Below are 18,540 nucleotides of genomic sequence, written 5' to 3'. Positions count from 1 at the left end.
AATGGTCTGACTGAGACTAGAGGAATCCTGGCGGCCATGGTCCCCAGACCTTCTGTTGGCACAGGACAGGAACCATCCCCGAAGACAACTCATCAGACATGAAAGGGACTGGTCAGTGGGTGGGAAAGAGATGCTGATGAAGAGTGAGCTAATTATATCAGGTGGACACTTGAGATTGTGTTGGCATCTCTTGTCTAGAGAGGGGATGGGAGGATAGAGAGAGAGGGAAGCTGGCAAAATTGTCACGAAAGGAGAGACTGAAAGGGCTGACTCAAGAGGGGGAGAGCAAGTGGGAGTACGGAGTAAGATGTATGTAAACTTATATGTGACAGACTGATTGGATTTGTAAACGTTCACTTGAAGCTTAATAAAAGTTAATAAAAAAAATCTACAATGATAAAACTCATGGGAGGAAAAATAGGGACAATGCTAGGAGCTCTAACATATTAAATTAAAAATAAAAACTTAACTACAAAAAAACAAATAACCCAATTAAAAAATGGGCAAAAGATATGAACAGACACTTAACTAAAGAAGACATTCAGGTAGCTAACAGATACATGACGAAATGCTCACCATCATTAGACATTAGAGAAATGCGAATCAAAACTACAATGAAATTCCATTTCTCTCCAACAAGACTGGCATTAATCCAAAAAACACAAAATAAATGTTGGAGAGGTTGTGGAGACTGCTGGTGGGAATGGAAAATGGTACAACCACTTTGGAATTTAATTCAGCACTTTCCTAAAAAACTAGAAATAGATCTCCCATACAATCCAGCAATCCCACTCCTTGGAATATACCCTAGAGAAATAAGAGCCTTTACAGGAACAGATATATGCACACCCATGTTCATTGCAGCACTGTTTACAACAGCAAAAAGATGGAAGCAACCAAGGTGCCCATGAGTGGATGAATGGATAAATAAATTATGGTATATTCACACAATGGAATACTATACACCGATAAGGAACAATGATGAATCTGTGAAACATGTCATAACATGGAGGAATCTGGAAGGCACTATGCTGAGCAAAATTAGCTGCAAAAGTACAAATATTGTATAAGACCACTATTATAAGAACTCAAAAAGTAGTTTAAACAGAGAAGAGAATATTCTTTGATGGTTACAAGAGTGGGGAGGGACGGAGGGAGGGAGAGGAGTTTTCACTAAATAGATAGTAGATAAGAACTATTTCATGTGAAGGGAAAGACAACACACAATATAGGAGAGGTCAGCACAACTGGACTAAACTGTAAACAAAGAAGTTTCCTGAATAAACTGAATGCTTCAAAGGCCAGCATAGCAGGGGTGGGGGTTTGGGACCATGGTTTCAGGGGACATCTAAGTCAATTGGCATAATAAAATCTACTAAGAAACCATTCTGCATCCCACTTTGGAGAATGGGGTCTGGGGTCTTAAACACTAGCAAGCGGTCATCTAAGATGCATGAATGGGTCTCAACTCACCTGGAGCAAAGAAGAATAAAGAACACCAAAGACACAAGGTGATTATGAGCCCACGAGACAGAAAAGACCACATAAATCAGAGACTACATCAGCCTGAGACCAGAAGAACTAGATGGTGGCTGGCTAAAACTGATGGCTGCTCTGACAGGGAACACAACAGGGAACCTCAAAGAGAGCAGGAAAGTAGTGAGATGCAGACCCCAAATTCTCATAAAAAGTCCAGGCTTAATGGTCTGACTGAGAATAGAAGGACCCCGGAGGTCATGGCCCCCAGACCTTCTGTTAGCCGAAGACAGGAACCATTCCTACAGCTAACTCTTCAGACAGGGATTGGACTGGACTATGGGCTAGAAAATGATACTGGTGAAGAATGAGCTTCTTGGATCAAGTAGACACATGAGAATAAGTTGGCATCTCCTGTCTGGAGGGGAGATGAGATGCAGAGAGGGTCAGAAGCTGGCTGGATGGATATGAAAATAGAGAGTGGAGGGAAGGAGTGTGCTGTCTCATTAGGAGGAGAGCAACTAGGAGTACATAGCAAGGCATGTATAAATTTTTGTATGAGAGACTGACTTGATTTGTAAACTTTCACTGAAAGCACAATAAAAATTTAAATAAATAAATAAATAAAAGATACTCTAACTTACCAAAATCAAGGTTTTATGATTTTTTGCCAATATGGCTTCATAAGTTGAAGGTAGAGAAATACAGACGATGTCGAGAGGTTCAGAACGAGGCAATATAAAACAGATAATTTTCTGTTTAATTCTGGTATGTCTTATTTATACAAGGGGGATTTCATTTTTAAACATTTAAACTTGTTTCTGGCTTTTGTCTTGCTCTGTGTTCGGCTCGATTTGTTATACATTTAAAACTGTTTTGGTGGGATGTCGTTAAGATATTAATTTGTCTGCTTGTTAATTTATTTATCCATGATTTTTTTAAAAAAATCTTCGAAAAATGTAGACATGGTCTAGTTTTAGGAAAACACAACCCTCCTCTGTATTTGGATATTTTTCTTTCTCAACACCCAAATGTCTATCATTTTTCCTCTAAGATTTTGATTCCTCCAGCTTTCAAAATAGTAATTATGATCTACATCTTATAAGATAGTCCAGACTGCAAAAGTTATAGGCCAACACAAGTTTGAGAAGCTCTTTCAATTAGAGTTATAATTATTTAAGGTCAAAGAAGCTAATGAATTTCATTTTCTAGTGAATTTACTTTGTTCTCAGATGGTGGTACTCGACTGTGACTGCTAATGTTGTGTTCTAACAGCACTAGCACTGAAATGTCTGCTAATGTGAAACAACAAACTTGATTATTTTTATACAAAGCTGAATCTGAAAAAAAAGTTATGCTAAAAATTGTTGTTATTAACTGCCACCTGGCCCCTAACTCATAGCAACCCTGTGCACAATGGAACAAAATACTACCTGGTCCTGTGCCTTCCCCATGATTTGTTTTGTATCAGGCAGTTGTCACCCACAGGGTTTTTACTGGCTGATTTTCAGCAGTAGATTGCCAGGCCTTTCTTCCTAGTCCATCTTAGTCTGGAAGCTCTACTGAAATCTGGTCAGCATCAAAACAACATGCAAGCCCCGCTGACAGGCAAGTGGTAAATTGCATGTAGTACATTGGCCAGGAATTGAACTTGAGTCTCATACATGGAAGGTGAGAATTCTACCACTGAACTACCAATGATCTCCTATATCCTAAAAATTAACTGTGTTAAATTTTACATTAATGATCTAAGACTGTTTTAGAATATATATAAAAACAAAAAACCAAACCCTTTGCTGTCGAGTCGATTCCAACTCATACCAACCCTATAGGACAGAGTGGAACTTCCCCATAGAGTTTCCAAGGAGCGCCTGGTGGATTTGAACTGCCGACCTTCTGGTTAGCAGCCGTAGCACTTAACCACTACACCACTAGGGTTTCCAGAATATATATATATATATATAGTAATACACAAATAGGTACCCTGGTGGTGCAGTGGTTAAGCAATTGGCTGCTAATGAAAAGGTCAGTGGTTAGAACTCACCAGCCACTCTATGGGAGAAAAGTGTGGTGGTCTGCTTCTGTAAAGATTACAGCCTTGGAAACCCTATGGGGCAGTTTTACAATTACAGGGTCGTTATCAGTCGGAATTGACTGGATGGCAACGGGTATGGAAACACACAAATATACTTGATTTCACTCGGGCTCGTCACTTCATAAAGGAAGTGTTGGGAGCACCAACAGATCCTCTTTGTATGAGGACATGAGTACGTAAGTATGGGCCAGCCAATTTCACAAAAAGGGCATTTTTTTGACTGTTCCCTTTTGATGCCCAGCTTTCTCCTCAGAACAGTCAGTGATACCTCGTTGCATAGAATAGTATTTTCCCACGTGGGTTTCTTAATGTCAATTGGTGTTCAGCGAGGATGGGGAAAGGCAAGTTCTCTGGTCAAATACATTTGGGAAACACTCTGTCAAACAAACCAAACCAAGTTGCAGGGCTTCTCAGAACCTTGGCTATGTTAATATGCAATTTGATATTTCAAGAAGGAGTACGTATAGGACTTTGCAATTTTTGTTGTTGTTGATTTCCTCCTAATGGAAGATTTCCTGAAAGACTCTGCTGAGAGACTCTTTCCTTCTGGTCTTCGCCCTTGTTTCCTGAGAGATAACTCTAAACCCTTGGTATTTTCTGAGTAATTGAGGTGCCTTTGTTCTCTATAAGCCTCCAGACTACCCCTGAGAGTTTACACTAAGGAACTGACTCAGTTAGGGGCTGACCGGCCAAAAAGGCCACCATATGCTATCAGCTGACAAACCTCAGGGGTGGTGGGTTGATTCAATCAATTATGAATACAAAATGAGGCCCTAATAAACGCTTTGACATGGAAGCTCCATGGGCTTTGGTTGGTGAAAGATGTCCATGTGAGTGGGAGGGTCACTTGTCCTTTTTTGGGACATGAAGCTTTGCACTGGAAACCCTCCCAGATCCTGCCATGTGTCTTCGTTTGCATCATTTTTCCTATAATAAAATTATAATTGTAAGTATGGTACTTTTCATGAGTCCTGTGAGTTGTTTTAGTGAACTATTGAACCCAAGAGAGTAGTGGAGCTAACTGTTCAGAAGTGAGGGGGTGCTGAGGATCTCCGAGTTGACAGCAGGTATCCTGAAGGGGATAGTAGGAAAATCCCAAATTTGAAGCCAGAAGGTCAGAAGCGAGGGTGCCATTGGGACTCCCAAAAATGCGGCTGGGGTATGAAGTCTTGGGCCTACTTACAGTCTGGAGGTGTATGTCTTTTAACTTGTGAGACCTGACCTAGCTCCAAGGGCTTCTGATCAGAGGAAGAAGGGCTACACGGGCAGTTTGTGGCAGAGAAATAGAAAGTGGGGATTTGGATTTATGTTCATTATTCTCCTCATACCTGGTCATCAGTAAGGCTCCTATTCAGTCAAGTTTCCTTCACAAGGTCATTCCCTATTTCCACAGTTAGATTCCATTACTACCCTGTTGGTAAATTACTGTGCTCATATTGTTCTTAGAATTCTCATTTCCATTGTATTGCCTTCCTTTCCTTTTTTGGACTTTGTATTTCCTCACCATGAAAGCATCTTGAGATAACAGACCATCCACTGTCATCTGTTTGGTACAACACCTAACACAGCCTCCAGAACTCGTAGGTACTCAATAAGATACTTGCTGATTGACTAAAGCAATTCATCTCAAATGTGAAAACAAGGGTCTGCCAGATTTCCTCAGAAAAGTGAAATATGTTTCCTCAGGAAAGTAAAATATGTGTCTTCACCCTTTGGAGAATGGGTGGATTAGGCTTTTATTTTTGAATGCATTTTTATGCTCAATTTAACTGTAATAGCGCTTTTAGTGACCGAGAAAATAAATCACCAAAACCAAAACCTCTACTCAAAAAGTTCAGACTTTAAAAGCAATCATACGAGGTTGTTTTTATTGAGGTTTATATTCAGATTACAGCTAAGTATTTCCGGCGTTACTTCTCTTGACAGACAGACAGCACATTCTGGGAAACATTTCAAGAGACAGCAATGACTTCACAACTACTGAGCACAGAGCAGCCCTACTCCCTTCTCGTGGTTAACGTGTATGTTACGTACTTCAAGGGATTGTTAAGGAAAAGATGCTAAATGACAACTGGTCCTCCTCTAGAAAGTGATTATCCTGGACAAGTAGCTACAAGGTAAGGAGCTATTCGGACGATTACAGAGCTAGAGAGATCTTTCGCCCAAATCCATCCTACCTATCTAGGACAGGAGTTAGGGTCCCATATCACAAGGCAAACAATTCTTTCGGAAGAAGCTAATGTCAAGTTTTCCATGTGTGGTATTAATGCTAACATGATTTACTTATTTAAAAACAAATCAAGGAAAGAACAATTTTAGATGTAAAATCCACTGTATTAGCGATGTAGGAGATAGTCAGCAGTTGAAATTTCTTCTCTCTGCTCTTGTTGTTTTCTTTATGAATTTTTCTGGGAAATTTTCATCGTGACTGTCTTGACTTCCGTGTATTCATATAAGCCATATTCTCCCCTAGAGAGAGGCAGGGGGGCATAGCGACAATTTAGCACAGCAAAGAAATGTACTTTGTAGTCCATGATTTGGTACGAGTTAGTTCCTGCTTATCTGGCTGGAGTCAACAGAAAATATATGCAGAGCACAGAGGCATTTGAAATAGTGACTAGTCAACCATAAGATATCTGGCCTTACAGAAATCCTTCTGTGAGGAACATTCTTGAATTTTAAATAATCTTGAACTCTGAGTTGACTGTCACAGAAATCACCCGCTTCTTATATTTTTCTACTTGACTGTAAAAGAGCTGACCACTGAAGTTAGCCATGAAAGATGGTTCAGTCCAACAAGAATTCTCTAATTTCTATTTAGGTTCAAATAAATAAGACAGATATAGTACAAGAGGAGAAGTGGTAATATATAATCACCCAAGAGAAGTACAGTAAAACTCTACGCTCAAGTACGGCTTGTATGTACCATGTGTGATGGGCACAGAAGTTGTGATATGGTGGAAAATGGACCTTGCTTCTCTTTTCCTGCTCAGGAGTGCCAGTCTGCCCTCTTATGGCTTCAAAAATATGTTTTCTAGCTGTCATTTTAACAATATATTTTACTTTTGGCAAAAAAAAAAATCTGACCTTTATCGTTAGCTTTAAAAAATATTACGATGATGATGAGTATTATTTTGCTAATAGATTGGCTTAAATTCAGACCTTTGGGCTTTTTGCAGTTTTTAGATTTTCCTCTTCATAGAACCTCTTCAGTTCCCTGCCATTCGCTTATATAACTTTTAAGTCTAACCGAGCGATCAGGGATTAATTCAAGTCAACCAATTTGAACTCCGGCACCTTGTTATCAATTGTCTTTATGGGGACCTCCTACCAGTTTCAGAAACTGACTTCAATTTTCCCTTTGTGGAGGAGATAAAAAGGATTGGGCTAAATTATTCTCCTTACTGTTTTGATGAGAGGATCAAATTACTGCATAAAAATGTACTCCTAAAATGATAAAACCCATGCACATGTAGGCTTAAAGAAGAAAAAGATCTTAATCCTTTTTACCCCTCCCTCCTTGTGATACAGACAGGTATGCAGAAGACACCTTTTCTCCTGGGTAACCTAATCCTCCTACACTGAGTAGTTTCTTGGCCAATTGAACTGCTGCAAATGCTTTCTAAAAGCTGCAATGAGCATGCTCTTTAAAGTGATTAAAGGGCTTAGCCTCAGTTGTCTGAAACCCATTAAAATATATTATTTAATAAGTATTTTATCTCAACAAGTTAGCTAAATTAACTTATGAATTTTGCCAATAGGTTTTTTACTGTACTTTGAGTTAACGGACACTTGAAACTCTCAAAAGAGTAATAAGTGTGATTATTGTCATACTTGGGTTGAAATTGGCCCTCCTCCTTGGTATTCTATGTATATATATCTATGATATGATACAAAAACACTCATTTGCATTTTTCTTTCTCTTGCAAGTGAATGAGTTACTAGATCAGTGCTTCTAGAATCTTCAGTGCAAAAATCACCTGGGATCTTATTAATGTGCAGATTCGGATTCAGCAGGATTGGGGTGAAGCCTGAGACTCTGCATTGCTAACAAACTCCCAGGTGATGCCCATGTTTCTCAACCAGGGACCACACTGGGAGCCTGGTATTAAGTCACATCTCTTTTTCATTCTGTACCCAGCACTGAGCCTGGCACTAATTAAGTGGGCACAGAAATACGTGCCCTGAATTGACCTGGCAAATACAATCAGGAAAAAAATACTCATTTGAGTTCTCTCTATAAGCCCAGTCACATATCCCTTCTATACTCTCCTTTTCTGAAAGGAGCAGCAGGAAAAAAGGATCTTGTGAGGTTCTAAGACAAAATTAAGCTTGAAATTGCGTAGTAGCAAAGTCTCAAGCAACCTACAGTAATCTAAGTGAAAATTAGGTCAGTCACTCAAAGAGAGGAATCTCTGCCATTGAACTTGTTCCGGTGCCAGCACGGTGATCAGAGATGAAAAATCCAGTTTTGGGCACTGTGTCACCAGCAAACCCATTTGGGGTCTGCACATCACCCTCTGTGGGTGCTTCAGGACTCTGCTCCCAGCTGATCTATTCTGCCTTTCTACCTTTGAGGACAAATTATAACTGAACTCTTGGGGATCAGTTGAGGTTAGCGCTTCAGTGATTCTCTTTGAACATCTTGCAATAAATGACTTGTTTATGAAGTTTGTCAAGTTTGGTTTCAGGTGGACTTTGACTATAGCACTCTCAGCTGGAATTACTGAAGTAAAAAATTGCAGCATAACATTTTCCTTCATATCTTAAAGAAGAGAATGATCAATACGCACAGTCCAGATGTTTAGGAAATTACTGATGGCTGAATTCTGTTTTCAGTCTTTCTTTTTGATTTCCTTGTGCCTCAGAGTTAAAGCTTGACCAAATTTTATTCAACCCAACTGACATGTGGCCTACTTTAGTTATTTAGTCCTTTTGATTATGTTACTTTTAATACTCCCAGGTAAAAATTGTTAGATAGCAATGAACAGCCCTTCACAGAGATCTGACCTTTGTTCTAGCTTTTTGTGCAAAGTACTTAGTTCAGCCAAGGGACTCTCTAATAACAAACATTATTAAAAAAAAAAAAAAAAGGAAATAAGGAAGGAATCTCCACTTTGTTGTAATTCCATGCACAGTCATCTCAAGAGAAGTGTCAACATCTCCATTTTGAACGTGGAGAAACAGAGACTCCAGTTTTAGGTAACTTGAACTGGGTTGTGTGTCAAGCAAGTGGGGGAACCAGGAGTGTCAGCTGTGTGAGAGTCCAAAGCTTATTTCCTCCACAATATCATGTACTTTTTATGGCCTGATCATTTGCCACTCTCTACCTCCCCACCAACATTTTAAAGATATCCACGGCTTTTCACTGCACCACTAATAAAATGCCAAGCAATTAACTTCTTAATCTGTTTCATATTTAACTCTGAAATCATACTTCCCACATCCATAGATCCAACCATCCAACCAAATCCACTAGTCCCCTCAACATACCGCAAGTAATGTTCCTTCTAAGAATGCCCTCTTCCCTACTTATTAAAGTTCTAGATCAAGTCCCATCCCTTCTGTGGGGTCTTCTCTTACTCTATTAACTGCCATTAAGTTTTTATCCACTAAATTCTCACTGGGTTAGGACCATAGAATCTGAAGACCTGGAAAGGAGCCTAGAGGCCTTCTACTTGTTTCTCCACTATCCATCTCCACCCAGAATCCCTGACGTTGCCTGACTAATGAACACTGAGGGTCAGAGGGATGTCATACTTAATGTTACGCTCAGATAATGCCTAGGTTTTCTGTCCTTCAATACTTTGCACTACAGTTTAATTGCTTTTCTGCTTCCATGAGTTATGGATTTTTGGTCTATTACAACATATTTCAAGGAGCCCTGGTGGTGTAGTGGTTAAACTGTTTGGCTGCTAGCCAAAAGGTTGGCAGTTCAAACCCATCAACCACTCTGTGGGAGAAACATGTGGCAGTCTGCTTCCATAAAGATTATAGCCTTAGAAACCCTATGGAGAAGTTCTACTCTGTCCTATAGAGTTACTGTGAATCGAAATTGACTAGAAAGCAAGGAGTTACTACATATTTCATGGTTAGTCCAGTTTTTTTTTATACTATCTTTTTTACATATTCCTCCTGCCACCACAGTTTCATGGGTATTATATTTCTAGGGTTCCTACCCATTGCCATCGAGTTCATTCTGACTCATAGTGACCCTACAGGACAGTATAGAAACACCCCAAAAAGTTTCCAAGGCTATAATTTTTACAGAAGCAGACTGCCACATCTTTCTCCTGTGGAACGGCTGGTGGGTTTGAACTGTCAACCTTTCAGTTAGCAGCTGAGCATTTAACCACTACCCACCAGGGCTCCTCTCCAGAGTTCCTAGGACCATGTATAATAGCAAGTACTTAATAAATGTATATTGAAGAAGAGGTTGGCTCATCTTATCATTCCTCCTTTCCATTGGCTTCACAAAGATACTTGTTTCATGATAATTTTGTTGATTTATTAAGATAATGAAGTGCATGGCTATTTAATGAATTCATGACCTTTGGAAACTTGAGAAAGCCACCCTTCTGTTTGCTATTTAAGAAACAGGCAGCTTCAGTATGTTTGATTCTACAAAGTTTGTACCTGATGTGTCTTTTTCTTCATGGTTTCTTAATGTATCAGTAAGTAAAAGAAAAGCTTTAAAAAATAAAATGGCCAAAATTCAGTGAACAAAATTAACCAAGGATATGGCCTGCCTTCTGCACTCAACGGCAATGGATTTGGTTTTTTGGTTTCAGTGCACTTTAAAAAATATGTATATATCCTGGTTTCAAAAGCAACTGAAAGCTTATAAATGCATTTATATATATATCTTCAGTCTAGTCATGCCTATAAAATATATTGCTTTCCTTAGTAAAATTTTACTTTAGACTTTAGTACCAAAAATGATTCATTCAGATAATTAAAAATTTGTGAATAAACATCAATAATATTTCAACAAACAAGAATCACTTGCCTTACACTGAAATTTTTTTTAAAAAAAAAACAAATCCAGTGTCCTCGAGTTCGATTCTGACTCAAAGTGACCTAATTTGCTTATTTGGAGCCCTGAGGGCACAGTGGCTAAGAGCTCAGCTATTAACTAAAAGGTCAGCAATTTAAATGCACCAGTTGCTCCTTGGAAACCCTATTGGGCAGTTTTACTCTGTGCTATAGGGTCCTGTGTAGTGGTTAAGAACTACAGCTTGCTAATCAAATGTCGGGAGTTTGAATCCACCAGGCACTTCTTTGAAACTCTATGGGGCAGTTCTACTCTGTCCTATAGGGACGCTATGAGTCAGAATTGACTCGATGGCAACGGCTTGGTTTTTTTTTATATATAGGGTCAGATGAGGTTATGAGTTGGAATCAACTTGAATTTTTTTTTTAATTTACTTATTTAAGAGTTCTATTCAATAACTAGAATGCACTTATATTTGCACACTTCTTATAACTGTCAGTTTATAGTTTCAGTCTCTTTTCTGGAAATGTTTTCCAAATAGATTTACATTCATATATACAACAAACAGTTCTAAAAGCAGAAACATCTTTTAATTACTCATGCAAAGTGCCTAATGTGGTCACTTACAAAAAGTAGGACCTTAATCATTTATATTTCCCTTCTACCATCACCTTTCTGAACCCATTGGCTAAAACCAGCATCTAATAAAACTATTTGGTGGTCTGGATCTCCAAAAAAGAATAAAGGCAAATTTTATTTAAGGAGATGACTCTGGATTAATTCCCTAGTTGTGCTACTCATTTTTATGAAGACAAGTGCTTATCTTAACAGAAAGATATTCTTACATTTCTCGGCCATTTCCAGACATCTTGAATCCCCCAAAGGGGATCTGGGCAGATCCCACGCCATAGCAATTCACCCTGAAAAGAAAGGAGGTCCATTATAACAAATACTTAACTTATGAAATAACTCCTAAATTTGGAATTTTAAAGAAATTCAAAGAGCATCTTAAGAATTCTATTAATTTCAATATACCACATTCAGTGCAATAAGAAAGTATCACTGTAAATTAGAATGCAGAAGTAGAAGTATGTGTGTATATACTCTCTAGAAACAAATAGGCTGGTACACCTATAAGTGTGGATAGCCATTATGGTAGTGAATCACGTCCCTGGGAAGCAGTAGTCAGGATTATAAAAGAAAGAATAGTCAATAAGTCATAAGAGAAAGAATACAGTTTGCTAGAGACTTGAGGCTGTTGGATAGGTGTTCTTTACTCTCTACACTCAAAAAGCTTTATAATTCTCTTGAGGCTTGGGTATTTAACAGGCTAAAATGAATTTTCTTTTGCAATTGCAACATGTATCACATTAGTTCGTTTTTCTAATTATTTGGTTCAATAAATTGCTTCAACAGAGGCCTTGGTAGGAATTGGATTTGACTGGCAATTTCTTTACGCCCTGACATACTTCAGAACGTGTTTAAAGGTGTTTGTTTGAATACATATAATTATGAGCCCTTGAATATTTTGAATTAAAGAAAAAAGTTATGATAGAAGATCAAAACTAGGGGGGAAGTTAGAAAGCTGTAATGAGGGCCATGAACAATTTCTTGTTCTTTAAATTTCCTGGTGGCCAACGTGCACAATAACATCTAATTAACAACATGATTCTCATTGTAGAAAAGAGGAAAAACATTTTTAAAAGAGTAAAATGTTGTCTTTTTATACTTTTTCCACCTTTCATGCTGGTAAAAGAGGTGTGACTTCCAGATCAAGTGTATTATGCTTAGAAGAGTTTGGTCATTACTTTAGCGCTAAGATAATAGTCTAGTGTTTTCTCAGTTAAAGCATTTACTCTCCGAGTTCCTGGAGTACATCTTATCCATGTCTTTCCGTCATGAAGATAGCCACTTAAATAAATGTACATTTAAAAAAGACAGTTTACAACTATTGGCCTGTCCTAATCTGGAACAAAAAAGACAGAAGGAAACCAAAGACTCAAAGAAGAAACTATCTACAGGACTAATAGCCCGCAGGCACCACAGCCTCATCTGTCCTAAGACCAGAAGATCTAGATGGTGCCCAGCTACCACTACTGGCCACTCTGATTGGGGATACAACAGAAAGTGACAGAATAGGAGGAAAATGTAGAACAAAACTCAAATTCCTAAGAAAGTCCAGACTTACCAGACTGGTAAAAACTAGAAAAAGCCCCAAGACTCTCACCCTGAGACACCCTTTAAACTTGGAATTGGAGGAACCACTCCTGGAGGTCACCTTTCAGCCAAATAACAGATTGGCTCATAAAATAAACAATATCGCCCGTGAATACTATGCTTCTTCAGTTAATCATCTATATAAGACCAAACGGTCAACATGAACCCTAAAGAAAAGGTGAGAAGGGACAGGGAGGAGGGCAGCTAGATAAATGGAAAAAGAACAAACAGAATGGAAATAATGAGAATGTTGATACATTGTGAAAAACATAACCAATGTTGCCGAACAATAACCACAGACATTGTTAAATGGGAACCTAGTTTGCTGTGTAAACTTTCACCAAAGATAAAATGAATATTATTTTTTTTTAAAAGGCATGTTATCTAACTTTGTTTAATTGTTCTTTATACTGCAAAATAAGATCTTTACTTTTGAAATTACTGGGTAAAATCTCAGTCACTCTGGAATTAAATAGTTGCCTTGAAAACCCCAAGGAGCTATCATATTCTGGGACAATGCCAGAATGTAATTACATTCTAGGACGTAACTGGATGAGACTATGGGCCCCTCCGCTTTGATAGTGTAGATATTTCTGACAGGATTCCCAAGACGCTCAGTAGAATGATGTCATGATAAGCTACTTCATTGTATGGTTGCTATGAGTCAGAATTGACTCTATCATATGGTCATACAACATTGTGTTATTCCAAAAAAAAAAAAAAAAAGATACTTATCTTTGTTAAATAAGAACAAAAAAAGGGTTTGCTCTTTTTGCTCTACAATGAAAATGAAACCACTTCAGTGCCGGTAAACAGAGAACTGAGAAATATCCAGTGAGAGCAAACTGTAAGATCAAAATGATCAGCCCTGCTGATTGACTCTTCTGTGATCCTTCTTCCTTGTGGTAAAGAAGGGAAGTCCTCTGGGTGCAAACCTTGCATCTGCCCCTTAGTAGCTGTGTGATCTTGGGAAAGCCACCTAGCCTCTCTGAGCCTATGTTTCCTCCTCTGCACAATGGAGATAATGCTCAGTAGGGTTGTTTTAAAGCCTAAGCAAGGATGTGTATAAAATGTGTTTGTCCCAGTGCTTGGTACATGGTAAGGCTTCAGTAAGTGGAAATAACATACATACATACATATATACATATAAAAGCAATGCTGAATTTTATTAATGGTTTTTTCATGGAGGAGAACTCTATATGAATCACTAGCCATGTTGATTATTTAATAACTTGCTTGTTTTTATTTAAAATTTCCTGAAAGAACCATCTTATTGTAGAAAGAACCAGGAACCAGTAGAATCATTAAAAATAATGTAAACTGATTTGGGACTAAAGAAGGAGTGCATACAACACACGGATCATATCAATCTCTATGGTCGAGGCTGGGCTTGGGTCTTTTATTTAAAAAATATTTTTAAAAGCTCCTCAGTGATTCTGATGTGGAAGTAGGGTGGAGAACCACTGCTTTGGAGTCTGAAAAAGTTCTGAGTCCGTGCTCTGCCATTTACTGTGTGATCCTGATAAATTACTTAACTGCAATAAACTTCCATTTTTTTTGTCTATAAATTTGAGATAACATGTTGAGATTATATGTTATCTCACAATAATGGTAAATTGTAAGATAAAATGGGCTAATGAATGTAAAAAATACAAAGTCCAGTGCCTAGCACAGAGTCAATATTAACAAATGTTGATTCTCCTTTGATTTTCTTCCGTTGGCTAGGAAAATCTCATCAATAAAATATTTTGGGCAAACAATTTCAGGACACTGGATGTGAGGGGTTTCTTGCTTTCTTTTTGTTTTTTTTTAAAGGAACAATTGCTTTTCCAGCAGATTATGTGATTCCAAATGAAAAATCCAGCTCTGAAGAGGCTCAGGATAACCTGTTAATGTGGTTACCAGTGAGAACACTGTTACTTAGAGTTCACTTACCGCACTGTCCCAGCCTGCAGCGCAGAGGAGACTGTTAGAGCTTTATCAATGTCGTTGGTAAAGATTCCTGCCGCTAAACCGTAGAAAGTGTTGTTTGCTCTCTTGATCACATCATCTAAAGATTTAAACTTCATGATTTGCTGGACTGGTCCAAATATCTACACCACAGGAAATTAATCAAATAGGTTTAGACTAAATATTTTAAATTATATCGTAGATTTATTTCCATTGCAAACTGTCCTAAAATGATCAAAAGTTTCCTACTTATTTCAAGTTTGTGTGTAACAATCAAAGTAGGTAACTGCCAGATTGCTAGTAAGTCATGTGTTACATCCTCTTTGGAACAGGGTGGGTATAAACAAAAATGGCAATATTCATTTTCTGGATGTTGAAATTAAGGCTTCCAAGAACTTACAGTGGTACATTAAACCATTACCTTCAGAATTTTTTTCCTGTTTAGGAACATTTTTAATTCTCTCCCAAGTTTTCCTCATCTTCCAAATTACTACACAAACAGTAGTCCAGAGAAAGCAATGCTTGTTCTACCGGATAAACGATTATATCGGCAATGATTAATAATACTGTGTTTTAAATATCAGTGTACCAGTGATGGATTGATACAGTCTATTGGACTTAGATCTTTTCATAATTAGCTAGGTGCCAGAGAAACCAGAGTGTTATTCTGATGCGACTCTGAAGTCAAATCTTGTGCAACTCTCATATACAAAAGGAATGGCTCCTTACTAACAAGGGCTTAAATCCCCAGTCACCCTGTACTAATCAAAGCATGAGTTCATTGGCAACGACTGTAATCACGGAACAGAAAACAGAAATCACACTTGGCTTATTCCAGCTTCTACCACTCTTTCACTTTCACCAGATCTTGAATTAGGGCAGCCCAGCTAAGCTTGTTGGATCTCTACCTCAGGCCCAAGTGGGAGAAAAAGAACTGGATTTTCCTTTAAAAATTAAATTCCTATATTAAATTTCTCTAAACCAATTATTAAAATTTAAAACAAAGAGGGCTTGTCTGAGTGTTACTGACTGACCAGGATCTTCTGGGAAATGTGAATGAGGGAAGGTAAAAATCAAAAAAGAGAAACATCTTTTGGCGTTCGCCATTGAGCGAAGAGTCATGGGGGTAAGGCCTGCTGTCAATGGAGCCAAGTAAAAATCCAAAAGTTGTAAATCTAATCATTATATTACAACCTGAGAGCCAGATATACAGCAGCTACTGCAATAAGTACCTTAACAGCTTACAAAATTTAAATTGAACACATCGCATGGCACCAGGGTACTACTTTGAAGTAGCAATTGTACATTGTAAGAATACAACGAATGTTTCCTTCATTGAAGATTTTTCCCTTAGTTTTCTTCTGAAATTAATCAAGATATACAACATTGCATCAAATCAGACAAGTATTTGTCAATAAATACAAAAGTGACAGGACTGAATTGACATTGAGAAACGAAGTACGCTTGATTATCCATATGCATTTGCTTTTACTTTTGTTTTTCCTGTTTGTTTCCTCTGTTTGCAAACCTGATTCTGCACTTTTTCCCTCATATGATGTCAATGTTTGGGCAAGAAAGATAACCCTCCCAGGTCTTCTGCCACATCAGAGATGCTAAACACAAGTTTAACGAATGAAAGGGTTATGATTCAATATATCCCGAGTTGTCAGTGCCTTCTTATTTTATCACCTTCATGGCCCAAAGCCAGCAAATCAATCTATGCATTAATTAAAACCCCCCAGTGCCCATGGAGTAGATTATTTATAACTTCTAAATGCAAGCTATCTTTTCCTAGTTCTTTATCATAGTTCTGAATTTTTTTTTTTTTCTGATGTTAAATAGTTTGTGATCACCCAATATTAAATTACAATGTATTTGCCTAGGAAAATTAGAAAGTTTAAGAGCTAAAAAATATGAGGCCAAGAGTACATGGAAGGTGGGGAGTGATAAAGAGGATGAATGTTCTTTTCAAATATATGAATGGCTACTATGAGGAAAAAGGGCAGAGGGTAAATATGAGAATAGCAGGCACAACATAAGAGGTGGAAGTCTAGACAGCCAAAGGCAGAACTTTCTATTAATCAGTGCTGTCCCAACATGGAAAGTTCTCAAGAAATAGTGAGCTATCCATTGCAGATGTTTAAAGACACCAGCTGCCATTGGCTGGGGCTGTAAAGGAGAACAGTGTGGCGGAGATTACAGGAGACCTTTTCATATTACTCAAAGCCTGTGAACCTACAATTATCATGGAAAAGTTAAAAAAAAAAAAAAAACCTGTAACTGCATATCGCTTTATCCTTTTCCAATTATTTTCAAATATATTATCTCAAAAGAAGAAAAAGCAACATGAAGATGGAATTGTCTTTTCCATTACTTTAATGCTGTGAAAGAAACACCTAGAAATTGTTACCCCTCCTGATCCATCTTTGGCTGGAAATACGTGGCCAGCTAAATGGAGTCTTTTCTATTTTTAGTCTTGATCCCAACTACAGAAATGAAGAGTAACATTCCCTGAAAAGATATTCAAAGAGCTGAGAATTTCAAAGGGTCACTTTGTATACACACGTGCAGACAAAACACCACAACAAGGGGAACAGAACAAAAAGAAACCATTTACCTCCTCTTTGGCAATGCGCATCTCATCTGTAACGTTAGAGAAAACTGTGGGCTGAATAAAGTAACCTTTATTCCCCCATGGGCCTCCTCCACATTCCAGTTTGGCTCCTTCTTTCTTCCCACTCTCAATGAGGTCAAGTATTTTATCATATTGCTCCTTGTCAATCTATTTGAAAAACATCACCAGAAAAGGGGGAGAGGAGAGAGGTTAGCAACTTGTGAGGATAACACATTGTCTCGTCTGTTAATGTAGGGTTCAAAATGCTAGACTATTGTTATTATGTCAAATATTGAACAAAAACAGCTGGTGGGCGCTGTGATTCATTCTTTGGTTGTATTTTATTCTCAAGACTTTTCTGGAAAGGAACCTTAAAGATATTTGTATTTAGCATTTGTTTACAGCTATGTAAGAAATTTTTTTTTTTTTTTTATGTAAGAAAAGCAAAGAGAGAAAACGGATAAACCTTTTCACACAACTGTTTTTTATTTACTCTAGAATAAATGCCTGTTATTATTCCAATACATTTCCCTGGACACTGTAGTCCTAACTCAAATGAAAGGAGTGAAAGAAGAAAAAGGGAACATCAGTACTGGGTTTAATCAGATACAGCAGTTGGAAATCAAATCCTTTTGTACTTTAAGAAGACTCTTATCCTTCTGTTTGGCTCTGTTCCTGAACCCTGCCCTCTGGCCTGGTCCATGCCCTTTGACGCCACGTTCTGACCACAGCCTGCCCATCCTCCTTGGTTCAGGTCCCTCTGGAACTGTCAGGAGATACGCTTCCAGTTTCTGGCCTGACCTGATTGTCACCATCTTAATGTTTTAAATCTAAATATACAGCAAGTATTACAGCACTTAGATGGATTCTTAAACAATGTTTTTTTTATGAGGAAAAAAAATGGGTCCAGAGTTCAGCTAGGAAAGCTAGGAACACATATCTCTCTTCCCATGCCCTGGAATTGGGGGCCACCCTTTGCCTCAAAGGAGCCCTGGTGGCACAATGGTTAAAACACTTGGCTGCTAACTGAAAGGTCAAACCCTCCTGTGGCTCTGTAGAAGAAAAGGCCTGGCGATCTGCTCCAGTAAAGATTTCAGCCTTGAAAACACTATGGGGTAGTTTCAACCAGTTCTATAGGGTCAGTATGAGTTAGAATTGACTCTAAACCCCATTGTTTTCCAGTCAATTCTGAGT

The 18,540-nt window shown here is 38.2% G+C and overlaps 1 protein-coding gene across 2 annotated transcripts in view; it reads right to left on the bottom strand.

The window, feature by feature from the left end:
• LOC126083321 (aldehyde dehydrogenase 1A1-like) overlaps positions 1–18,540 on the bottom strand; it is a 276,725-nt gene that overhangs the window by 211,747 nt on the left and 46,438 nt on the right. Inside the window, exons 10-13 of one of the 2 annotated variants that reach the window (XM_049896936.1) lie at positions 17,350–17,514; positions 14,718–14,875; positions 11,411–11,485; positions 5,412–6,040 (exon numbers count right to left, since the gene is read on the bottom strand). The exons of the other annotated variant lie outside the window; for it this stretch is intronic. Of the exons in view, the coding sequence (XP_049752893.1) occupies positions 5,968–6,040; positions 11,411–11,485; positions 14,718–14,875; positions 17,350–17,514 (471 nt within the window). The 3' untranslated portion in view covers positions 5,412–5,967. Of the gene's footprint in view, positions 1–5,411; positions 6,041–11,410; positions 11,486–14,717; positions 14,876–17,349; positions 17,515–18,540 lie in introns of those variants that run through there. 2 annotated transcript variants of the gene reach the window in all.

This window comes from Elephas maximus, chromosome 9 (genome assembly GCF_024166365.1).
Source record: "Elephas maximus indicus isolate mEleMax1 chromosome 9, mEleMax1 primary haplotype, whole genome shotgun sequence".
NCBI classification, from domain to species: domain Eukaryota; kingdom Metazoa; phylum Chordata; class Mammalia; order Proboscidea; family Elephantidae; genus Elephas; species Elephas maximus.
Note: the sequence above shows the minus strand (reverse complement) of the source record. Positions and strands in the feature narration are given on the sequence as shown.